The sequence below is a fragment of the Malus sylvestris genome, chromosome 9 (assembly GCF_916048215.2).
Source record: "Malus sylvestris chromosome 9, drMalSylv7.2, whole genome shotgun sequence".
NCBI lineage: Eukaryota > Viridiplantae > Streptophyta > Magnoliopsida > Rosales > Rosaceae > Malus > Malus sylvestris.
In genome coordinates, this window is record NC_062268.1 from 33,260,522 (window position 1) to 33,272,732 (window position 12,211).

General features: G+C 37.4%; 2 protein-coding genes across 4 annotated transcripts; both read left to right on the top strand.

Moving 5' to 3' along the window:
• The first annotated feature begins 815 nt into the window (after window positions 1-815).
• On the top strand, window positions 816-1,820 carry LOC126634625 (probable glutathione S-transferase). The gene is made up of 2 exons (XM_050305158.1): window positions 816-1,133; window positions 1,476-1,820. Exons 1-2 carry the CDS (start codon window positions 816-818, stop codon window positions 1,818-1,820), a joined length of 663 nt encoding a protein of 220 aa, XP_050161115.1.
• Window positions 1,821-4,889: 3,069 nt separating this feature from the next.
• LOC126634617 (PH, RCC1 and FYVE domains-containing protein 1) lies at window positions 4,890-11,420 on the top strand. 3 transcript variants are annotated; one of them, XM_050305147.1, is made up of 9 exons: window positions 4,890-5,008; window positions 5,579-5,665; window positions 6,360-6,449; window positions 6,566-6,652; window positions 6,755-6,949; window positions 7,107-9,164; window positions 9,430-9,576; window positions 10,244-10,527; window positions 10,880-11,420. In XM_050305147.1, the coding sequence occupies exons 1-9, from the start codon at window positions 4,958-4,960 to the stop codon at window positions 10,986-10,988; spliced, it is 3,108 nt and encodes a 1,035-aa protein (XP_050161104.1). In that variant the 5' UTR covers window positions 4,890-4,957; the 3' UTR covers window positions 10,989-11,420. The 3 variants fall into 3 exon arrangements, 2 of the variants coding, with proteins under 2 accessions (XP_050161104.1, XP_050161105.1); XR_007627400.1 differs by lacking the exon at window positions 10,880-11,420 and having other exon boundaries at window positions 9,447-9,576; window positions 10,244-10,358; XM_050305148.1 differs by lacking the exon at window positions 10,880-11,420 and having other exon boundaries at window positions 10,260-10,427.
• Window positions 11,421-12,211: the final 791 nt, after the last annotated feature.

Sequence of the window (12,211 nt, forward strand, 5' to 3'; positions counted from 1 at the left end):
ATGACGTTCTAGGATTCATACAGTCGACCCCACTTAAACCGAGCGCAATGGCGTTCTAGGATTCATACAGTCAACCCCACTTAGTGGGATAAGGCTATGTTGTTGTTGTTGTTTCTTGCTTTAGGGTTTTGTGTCGGCCCAGGGGGTGTCTTAGTTGTCCTCTTTTATTCATCAAAAAGAAAAAGAAGATTATTTTTAATCATTCATATATATAAAATAAATAGACGGTGTGAAAATGTTAATTGTTATCAAAATTGTTAAATTGTGGGAATAGGTGACTGGAAGAAATGCAACCGTAATGTGGAGATTATGTTTTAGCTAATGATAAATAGGATAAATGGTTACAAAAACTACGGTAATCACAAATTGGTGGACAAGCAACTTAACTTCAGAGCGGCTGGTTTGTTCTTATTTTGTAATTTATATTATGGTTTCTCTGCAGACTAACAAAGAGATACCAACAAATAATTAAGAGATATACCTGTCGATCAAAACCTGAAACTTCTTGTGAGCCGGCTTTCTAGCTAGATATATACTCCATACTCTTAAGACAAAACCTTTCTTGAAGCATAATTAGCTCCAACTGACAAACACTTAACGCTAGTTAACATGTATTAAATTAACAAACTTACAAGAGTTTATCCTCTTTGGAGGGCAAAACAAGAACACCTCACAAAACATCGAAAATTCCATCTCCTAATTAACAAGTATTTAATTAAGAACACACACTCCCTATAAATTCCTCCACATCTTCTTCATTGTGTTATATACCTCAAACTCTAGAAAATCATATACACAGGAGAAAATCGATAGAGATGTCGACGGAAGATGTTGTTCTTTTGGACTGCTGGGTTAGCCCTTTCTGCATGAGGGTGAAAATTGTGTTGGAGGAAAAGGGCATCCAATATGAAGAGAGAGCTGAAGATCTATTTGGAGGCAAGAGTGAGCTGCTCCTCACATCCAACCCGATTTACACCAAGGTGCCTGTGCTGCTTCACAAAGGAAAACCAGTGTGTGAGTCAAGCATCATTGTTGGCTACGTTGATGAGACCTGGGCTTCTCCACCATTGCTCCCATCTTGCCCTTATGCTCGTGCTCAGGCCAAGTTCCAGGCCGACTACATTGACAAAAAGGTTAATTGGTTTCTTTTATATACTTTTTGAGATTTGATTAGGTCCTCTCTTCGGTCGATGTTTCTTTTTTGTTATCAAATTAGTTTACTAAATGATTCGGATTTTTAAGTATTCAAAATCTACGTTTGCTCACTTTGAATCTTATTTATTTTTATCAAATAGTAACATGAGGATACACTAATGGTGAAAAAATGAGCTTTTTAATCATTCAAATATGAACTTGCATTTTTAACAAGTAACACAGTATTACTGTCGTATCATTGAGTAACCAAACCTTGATGACCCAATAGTAAGCAGCATGTTTGTATATATAGGTCTAACTTCATGATTGTATACATGAAGCTGTACGATGCAGGAAGCAGTATATGGAGGACCAAAGGAGAAGCACAAGAGGTAGCTGTAAAAGACTTTATAGAAGTCTTAAAGCAGCTAGAGAAATTTCTCGGGGACAAAGATTTCTTCGGTGGAGATAGCTTTGGTTTTGTTGACATCATAACGATCGGTATAACGAGCTGGTTCTCTGCATATGAAAAGTTTGGAAACTTCAAGGTTGAAGACCACACACCAAAGTTGTCTGCTTGGATTAATAGGTGCATGCAGAGAAAGACAGTAGCCAAAGTCATTCCAGACCCAGAAAAAGTCTATGAATTCGTCATCAATCTCAAAAAGATGATGGGATTTGAATAGAGATCGATAATCCTTACTTCGTTGATGATCGGATTTACTAGTACTTTGTGTACTTGATCTCTTAATTTCTGTTCTAATACTTTGAAAAATAAGGAACAAATAATCATGCTCCTTCTTGATCAGTCGCTGTATTGTACGAGAATAGGAAAATGAGTCTTCTCAAGGGGGACAGTTTGAAAACTTTTGTTTTCAGCTAAATAAATGGAACTTTGTGACATGTTATGATTTTGTAATTTTGGCCTCTCTCTTTAAGTAAAGTTCAATGTTGCAGTGTTTTGTAGAATATCGCTTGCATTTAAGAAAATTGTGGCAGTGTTTTGTAGAATATCGCTTGCATTCAAGAAAATTGTTGCCGTAGTGTCTTCTGTATTTTTCTTTACTGTACTACAATGTTTGAAGTTGGATGAATTTGCTGTATTTTTCTGTTTCTTTTGGTTTTAGATGAGTTTGGTGTCTTTCTGTATTTTTCTTTTAACCTGCTAACCCCTAACTCAATACTTTTGTTCTACCTTTATTTTGTATTACTCACTCTCACTCAAACCACCTCTTAGGCTCCTCCTCTCTCTTCCTCCAAATAGCTCTCTCTCCTTTCCGACGCTGAGACTGTCGAGCCTTTCATTGCCCAATCGTTGAAGGTCTCGATGCCAAAGTTTTTCAAGGGGTGGGATATGTGAATTATCCAATTGAGATAAGGGGAGAGCTCCATTTGGATGCATACACATATATGATCTGAATGATTCTTTGTAAATATGATCTTCAAATGAAGATTAAGAAATTGAACCATTATGATTATGAAATTTATATGGTGTATGTACATTATCCATAAGAGATGATATATGGCGCACAGACCGACTATAAACACTAATTACAATTTCATTAATTGAAAAAAATTGTCATGACAACTTTATAGGACTATAGTTCTGACAAACTTAATTTATAATTCTGAGTTACAAGCAACATAAATAGAGAGCCAAACCGCAAGTGGCAAGGTTCCCATCAAATTTCACCCCTCCTCCAACTTCAACTTCTGTGCTATCTGAAGGGCATGTGGGTGCTCCCTTATACAAATCGATGTAAATGGAAGATTTGGTTAAGATTACTAACAGGATATCCATGTATAAAAAGTCAAAATCAATTTTGTCTTTGGGGGCAGATTAAGGAGTCAAAATACAAACTTGATTTCATTTTTTAAGGTACCCTTAATTTTGTGCTGATTCATCCCTAACTGTGCTCCTATAATTATGCATCCCGAAACTCCAACCTTTTCCCATTAGGAAAGCACTAAAATATGGCGTTACAGAATCAAATTTTATCAAATCTATATTTAAAAAGCAAGATTATGACCAATCAGTACTATAGTTTGGTGGTCTTCCTTTTCCCATTAGGAGAGGTTTTAGGTTTGAATTTTGTGGATGACGAATTTGATACCAAAATAGGTTGTCCATTGTATGACTTAGCCGAACTCCCTCTTACGTAAAAATATTGATGTACACCCAAAAAAAAAGAAGAAAAGATTATGTTATTTTCAATTGCTCTAAGCGAGGAAAAAGGGTATTAAGGTACACCAAAAAAATAAAATAAAAGATTATGTTATTTTCAATTGCTCTAAGAGCAAGTCCACCGGAGCCAACATTGCCCAGCACCCAGTCCAAATATCAAGCTGAGGGTCAGTCCATTTCCAACCTACAAAGTTGCCTAGCACCCAGCCTAAGCCAGGCAACAGACCAGCCCATTTTTGACAGACCCAGGAGCCGGCCTATTTGGCTGGCCCGTGCATGACACTCGCGCATGGCCGCGAGTAGGGGACAAGGGGGCAGGCGTTGTCAGCCCACTTGTGCTTTAGATGTAGTCAGCGACGTGGCATGCTCAGAGCTGTTGGATTTCCAACGGTAAAAAAAATTTAAAATTTACTTTTAAATTGGACCGTCCTATCACAGATCAACGGTCCACTTTTTTACCCCTCCAAAAAAAGGACCCAACGGTCAGATTTATGACCGTTGGCCACGTGGCAGATCCTTGGCTCTTGAATTTGAATATTTTTCAAATCCAATGGTCCAGATTAATTAACTACATTAAAATTAATTAAAAATTATAAAAAAATACATAATTTTTTTTTACAATACAGTAAAATTTTAAAAAAATTATTATTTTTTCTATAAATACCTAGCCTTCATCTTCCACCTTACACCACATTTCAATATTTTCTACACTTTCTATACTATCTACATTTATTTTCTACACTTTAAGAGAAAAAAATGTCTTCATGGAAGATCATTGAAGATGTTACGTTGTATGAATGTTGGGTTCACACTACTCATGACCCGATTATGGGTAATGAGATGGATAAGCAAGAAATGTGGCGTGTCGGGATTGGTTGAAGATCTTAGCGGAAATCTATTCACAAAATAGTACGTTCGGATAATGACACGTAGCATGACGAGATTGGTTAAAAATCCTATCCGAAATTAAAATTATTTTATTTTTTTATTCTTTTAGAAAAAATTTAAAAATATTTTAAATGAGCTGGGTGCTAGCGTATTTTGTAGGGATGGAGATTGTTTGTGCCAGCGCATATTTTCACTGGGTGCCAGCGCATTTTTTTAGGGGTGGAGATGGATAAATGAGCTGGGTGCTGTCACAAAGTCCTTAGGGGTGGACTTGCTCCAAGCGAGGAAAAAGGGTAGGTTGCATAATCACCCCAGTATCAAACATTAATGTGTAATTTGACTCGCTTAATCTTCTAATACATTAGAAAAATATTTGGTATAGGCTGCATAATCACCCCAATACCAAACATTCATGTGTAATTTGACTCGCTTAATCTTTCTAATTGTGGACATTCATGTGTAGTTCCACTCACTTGTCGTAATCATATAACAACCAATGCAGTCCTACAAAATATAAAACAAAAGGAAAAAAACACCATAAAGGAAACATAATATCTCACTCATTTTTGCCTCTATTATCATTATTATTGCTTTTTTTTTTTAAAAAGTTTAAATTGGTCAGACTGATTGACCCTTCAGTGCATTCTTGCTTCTCACACATTCTCTGATTCTGTGGGGAAATTCAAGCCTTTCTTCTTCTTCTTCTTCTACTCCTCTCTTTCTCTCTCTTTCTCTCTCCAAAAAACAGAAATGGACGAACATTCTTTGTCAACTGTTGCATTTGACAGAGCAGTACAACAGGTTTCCTCTTCTTACCCTTCTTTTTTTCCCTTTTCCTTTTTCCTTTCTCATCATATCCATCAATGCATTTAAATTCTGCATTCTTTTACATCAATTTTCTTTTAATATTTATGGGATTTAGTATCGTTTATTGGTACTTCAGAAATTTTCTTGTGGTACAATTCACATTTCTGTTCAGTTGTTTAACCATATATCACTGAAGTCTGGAGATACAACTGATTTGAAGCTTTTGTTTAATAAAATAATCATATTTTAATTGCAGTTCTTTAAGTTAGAAATTATTTTCTTTGAAGATATCTCTTTTGGGATTTCAAATAGGTTGCCAGTTGATATGAATCCATAGAACCAAAAGTTGTGTGGGGAACCATCTACTTGTTAGAATAATATAATATTTTTAAGACTCTAATCGCATGTTTACCGTTATTTTGATAATATTGTGAATTTTAAGTAAGTTGAGTAAGAAATAGATTGAAGTCTTTGAGTCTTCTCTTCCCATTTTCCCAAGCTCTCCTTCTCTTCTGATTTTCGCTTTATGTCCGGTAAAAAAATTCCATTTTGATGTTTGAACAGGCAGTTGTCTCTATGAAGAGGGGTGCTTATCTGCTGAAATATGGACGAAGAGGGAAGCCCAAGTTCTGCCCTTTCCGGCTTTCCACGGTAGACTTCTGTACTGTAACTTGGCATCAATGATTTCAATATGTGCAATCTTCATGTAGCTCTGGATCAATGCTCATGAAATTTGATCGAGCTGTCTGTTTCTGCAGAACACTACTTAAGTGTATTATTACAATTATCTTTTGGTTGGTAACAAAGGTGTCCTCACCCCAGAAAAAATCCCATGGGACTGACTCTCATGGGGTTAATTTAAGATTTTAGACCATTTTCTATGCCATATTATCAAACAACTTGCTAAACCTTTCTACCCTGTGTAACATTTTCTTGGCCAACCGCAAAACCTTTGTTATAGCTTAACTTTTACATATTTGCAATGTGGTGATTGATTACCAGGAGGGTGCTGTAAGATTTATAGTCTACATTATTGCCAGCTTGGAAAACGTATTTCTCGGCAATTGTTTTGAATATGTTCATAAAAATCCAGCACGAAGAGGAACTATTTTACATGCTGATGTCCTATTTATCAAATCTGTATGATCTATTAATCAATATTCAACTTTCATGCTACTTGCATTGCTACTCTTTTTTGAAGTTAGAATTGGAATCTGACAATCAATTGGTTCGTTTCCCCTTGATAGCAGTACAAACGTTGATCCAGTTATTAGTTTTTGTCCCTTTATTGCTATCAAGCAGAGTAACGATAGATACCTGAGTTTCACTTTTTTCTGGATGTCAGGATGAGAAGTTTTTGATATGGTGTTCCAGAAAGGAGGAAAGGCAATTGAAATTGAGCTCAGTCACAAAAATTATACCCGGACAGTGGACAGTATGTAATTCAGATTGAAGTCAGATTTTAACTTGTTTTATTTAACTCTTAACATCACACATTGTTTAGCAATATGCTTCTTTGCTCTATATCATAGGCGGTTCCACTTATGACAGGTTAGTTTACGGGGGAAACTGGAACCAGAAAGGAAGGGTCAGTCATTTTCAATTGTCTATGCACACAGTGAATGTTCACTTGATCTGGTAATCTGATGTCTCGATTTAAGTCTATTTCTTCAATGCCTTAAGATCATTAGTTCCTTTGCTTATTGTATCTCATTAATTTTTATTGTTCATTTTATACAGATGTGCAAAGATGAAATCCAATGTGATCTTTGGATTTTAGGGTTGAGGGCTTTAACATCCCTGCATCGCCATCCTAGACCACTTAATAATTTGGGGAGTTTCAGACAGGTGCAAAGTTGTCTAAATAGTCCGGCAGGTCTTTTTAGGAGAAGGCAAACTCTTGGAATAGTGGATGATGACAACGAGTTCTCCCAGGTTTTTATACCTTTTACTTTTTTCTCGTTTCTCCAACTATTCTATTGTTCAATCAGTAGCATATCAATATCTGAGTTTAGTTTTCATTTAGTTAGACCATGTTAGGAGATGCATTTTTAACCATCATTCAATTTTTCGTCTATTGATTTTTTTGAAGGTGAAAAGCGTATGCGGGAGTCCTACTTTAACACTATCTGAGAGGTGTATTTCTGATGGCATATCTTTTTCTTCTGATAGCTTTTATTCGTCGGAATCAGTCCTATCAAATATGCAAAATGTAATGGACATCTCAGTTCCAGATTCTCCATATTTTGGATCAGATTATCTCAAGAGGAGGCGAATATATTCTGATGCCGACTGTGAGCCTCACAGGTTTGTTTCCTATGCCTATGGAACCTCAAGAATTGAAAAGGACAATATTTTGAAAGATGTCATGATCTGGGGTGAAAGTATTGGAGGGAATGTAAGTGGATTGCAAGCAGATGCTTTACTGCCTAAGTTATTAGAATCAACTATGACAATGGATGTACAGAATATATCTTTAGGAGGGAAGCATGCTGCAGTAGTTACGAAGCAGGGGGAAGTGTTCTGCTGGGGTCACGCTAAAGGGGGAAGACTAGGGCACAAAATCAATATGGATGTGAGCAACCCTAAACCTGTTGACTCCCTTAATGGGATCCAGGTGAAATCTGTTTCGTGTGGTGAATATCAAACATGCGCTCTGACACATTCTGGTGAGCTCTATACATGGGGAGACACAAGTTGCGGTGCCAGTTTAGAGGCCGAGGAGAAGAGTATCAGTCAGTGGTTACCGCATAAACTTTCTGGTCCGTTGAATAATATAAATGTATCATATGTCGCTTGTGGGGAATGGCATACAGCTATGGTGTCCACTTCTGGGAATTTATTTACATATGGAGACGGAACCTTTGGGGTACTGGGGCACGGAAATCTTTATAGTGTTTATCAACCAAAGCAAGTTGAATCTCTCAAGGGTTTATGGGTAAAATCTGCTGCGTGCGGATCATGGCACATGGCTGCTGTAGTTGAAATCATGGTCGATTTTCTCAGGTCCAATTCAATTGGTGGGAAGTTGTTTACATGGGGTGATGGGGATAGAGGGAGGCTAGGACATGTGGATCATGAGAAGAAGCTTTTACCAACTTGCGTTGGGCAGCTTGCGGATCATGATTTTGTTCAAGTTTGTTGTGGAAGAATGTTGACTGTTGGGCTTACCAATAAAGGTGCAGTTTATACAATTGGAAGTTCAGTACATGGGCAGTTAGGGAATGCTCAAGCCAAGGATAAATCAATCACATTGGTTGAAGGGAAGCTTAAGGAAGAGTTTGTTAGAGAAATAGCATCCGGTTCATATCATATAGCTGTTTTGACAGCCAGAGGAAATGTTTATATCTGGGGAAAGGGGACTAATGGACAGTTGGGATTAGGTGATATCAACGATCGTAGCACACCAACTTTTGTGGAGGCTTTGAGAGACAAGCAGGTAGAAAGTGTTGTTTGTGGATCAAATTCAACAGCTGCAATCTGCGTTCACAAATCTATTTCTGTCAGCAACCAGTCAGCTTGTTATCGATGCAACCTACCTTTTGGGTTTACTAGGAAGAAGCACAACTGCTACAATTGCGGTCTTCTATTCTGCCATTCGTGTAGCAGTAAGAAGGCTATGGATTCTTCGCTGGCACCCAAGAAAGGCAAGGCTTTTCGAGTCTGTGATTCATGCTTTAGCAATCTGCAGAAACTTACACATTCATGTAGATCATTCAAGCAAGAAAATCATAGTAGCATAAAGCTATTGACCGAAGAAAAGTCAGTCCCAGACAGGAAAGAAGAAAAGGCTGGAGAAACACCTAAGTACGGTCATCTATTATCTATCAAACAGGCTTGTAACAAGAAACGCCAGTCTGGTGTGAGGACCACCACCATGAAAAACCAAGAAGGAAACAAGCAGCATCTAGAACCAGCTTCTTCTTCCTTGAGCGAAGAGCCACGATGGGGCCAAGTCTCATGCCCTGATCTATTTAAACCGTATTATAGAGAAAATTATACAGCACTTAACTCTCTGTCAAAAGATCATTTATCTTCTGTCATCCTAGTGCATTCAGAATCCCCAATGTCCGGTGCCAGTAACGCAGAGAAATGCATATCCACGTCAGATGAGATGGTTATTGAAGAAATACAGCGGCTGACAGTTGAGGTGATTCTATCTTATTAATTTTGTTGCTTATGTTCGTATCCATTTTTATTCTTATTCTTTGGTGTATGCACACACATGAAAACTTGTCAGTGTTCAGTTCCTAGTTTTGAACTTACAGTCACCATTTAGGCAATTAGGAAGGTATGGTAAGTTTTACTACTTTATATAAACTTTTTCTTGAACTGATGTTTGCATGCTTTCTATTAGCTGTATAAAATATATTTTTATACTCTTTTGCATCTGTCGTTCACTTTGCTCATAGTAGGCACACAACCTTGAAAGGAAATGCAAAATTGGAAGCCAGAAGATTCATGAATGTGAGCAGAAGACTGAGGAAACATGGTCTCTGGCAAGGGATGAAGCGGCTACATGTAAGGCAGCAAAGGAGGTTATAAAAGCTTTGGCGTTAAGGGTAAATGTGTTGCTTCTCCTAAAAATTAAGGGGTTATGTTTATAAAAATGCTGTCGATTTTCACTCTCTGACTTTCCATTTTGCTTTTGAAGGAAGTTCATGTCTGTTTTTTACGACTCGATTTTCATTTTTGTTCCTTGTTTTACAGTTGTCACACACTTCTCTATGGCATGGAACTTGTAGACATTGTACTTGCTGCCTTATCATTCGATATTATTCATATCTGGCCCTTCTTATTATCTGTACGATAACAATTCTACCTTGTTTGTGCACACTCATAATCCTACTTCAGTTTCAATCTCTTCGAGGGCCATTTTGCTTCTTTCCTTGGATCTTTTTCTGGTCGATGAATTTTCCCAAAATAATGAATCTTTCTATATGGATCTTGTAACTCCCCCTCTATCCATCCCTTATTTAACTTTTCTGAAATGCTTTCCTGATACATAACAACGAGAGTTGCTTCACATGATTTTAAAGTTTTAAACATAAACTTACCTTAAATACAGCTAATGAGAGTCTTATATTCTCACTCCCACTTCTTTGTAGGCCTTCTAGTCACTAAATTGGAAATTTATCATGCATCTACCTTGCATTTCTTCAAATGATTAAAAAAACCACAATATTCAATTTACAAGATCTGAAAGTACATATAATTTATTTTGTACAGCTTAAAACTATTTCAGAAAAGGCGTCTGCTGGAAAGCAACCAAACAATGGTATAGATACAAAACTTCCTCAACTCACGCCACTGAATACAAATACAAAACTTCCTGAAGTAGATAGTGTATCGGATTCGCCTGCTGTGTTGTCTGATACGCCGAAGTCAGAACCCCATGGTAGAGAAACTAAATCGGCAAAGCTTGAATGGGTAGAACAATTTGAACCTGGAGTGCATCTCACGCTTGTTGTCTTGCCAAATGGACAAAAGGGGTTAAAGCGAGTGAATTTTAGGTATTTTCTATCTGAATCATTCCATGTCTAGGTTACCACTATTTTGAAAATGATCTTACTGGCTATACTTGCGCATTAATGATGTATGTTAGACTTGGAATTAATAATTGAAGGTAACCAATACAAGTTTGGGACGTATCTTCATCTTATCAATTATTAGGTTTAGTTTGTTTACGAACATTTCCATCCTCTAGATTAAAATCCGTATTCATCTCTTTTCTTCACAGCAAAAAGTGCCTACTTCTTGTCCTGTTTGTTGCCTTGTTATCCAAAAACACTGTATATATGTTGGTGTTATAATCTTATCAATTTAAACTGGACTATCGTTGCTACTTGACGTTGTGTTTTGCAGCCGGAAGAAGTTCACTGACGAAGATGTAGAAAGATGGTTGGAGGTAAATCAAGGCTTGATATACCAGAATTATGGCATTGAGGGATATGAGAACTCTACAGAAGATTAACCTTTAAGGGCTGATCTTTAATTACATGCCCTTTGCATTTGGACGTGTATACATCTACAGTCAATTGGCAGGCAGATTTTTACGTAGATTAACGTTGCAGGGAAGAAAGTTTTTGTGTTTATGCATTGGCTGCAGTCCATATGAAGTATCCTGCATGTGTAATCCCCATGTACAGTTAGTGAAACCCTAGTCTTCATTGACAATATGTGGCACCCTAAAGGATAAAGCTCTCATAGCCAAAACAACTGGAACTAAGAGAAATCTGTGAGTTTTAACTTTAAATTTTCCACATTGCTGAGTTTTGCAGGGTTCCATTTTTCAGTATGTGGTTGGGCCTGTAAATCTCGGTGCAAAACCATGGACCCTTGTAATTGTTGGCATTTTCTTCTTGGGGCCACGGCCTTCTGTATGCATCTAAGAGATTTTCTATTAGAGCGTGAGCATATAAACTAAAACCAAATGAAAATAGAAGTGAGATATCTATGTTAATTAAATCACTAAGGAAATAGTTCATTTTCATTGTTGTACAACCATAACACGCCATCTCATGTGGGACAACTCTCAACACTTTCTTTTTCGATGTGGGACAACTCTCAATACTTTCATGATCAATGTCACCCAGGTGATCATATAATCCTCTATCCATCACCAGTATACGAGTCAATTTGAAAATATGTCTCTAATAGGTTTATTAATCGAGATAAATTTTGGGAATTGTTAACAACACTTCAAAGAAGTCATCCTACACTTCAAACTGTTGGCAGTCCCACATCGGTGGGGGGAAGTCAACAAGGATGTCTTTAAATATGATTACTCTACTCTAACTAATACTGAGGCATTTTGTGGTAAAACCCCACACCTGACGGATTGGGCAGGTGGTAAAGTTTGGGACAGTATCGGTATCGTTAGAGTGAGGCCCCCTGGGTCCATCTATCTAAAAAAAAAATTCATGGTATCAGAGCCCACGGTTATGAGCCCGTGCAAGCCAAGGGCTTGTCACAAGGAAGTATGGGCTTGGAAACAAGCTTGGACTCTTAACATAGAGCCAACCTCTGAGTTCTTAAGAGGCACTTCCTGAAAAGACTGAAATCAAGTCTAGACTCCATTGGAGTCAACCTCTGAGTCTCAACTCCATTGGAGTCAACCTCTGAGTTTCAATTGCCAATGTGTGGTTACACGTAAAAATTCATGGTATCAGAGCCCACGGTTATGAGCCCGTGCAA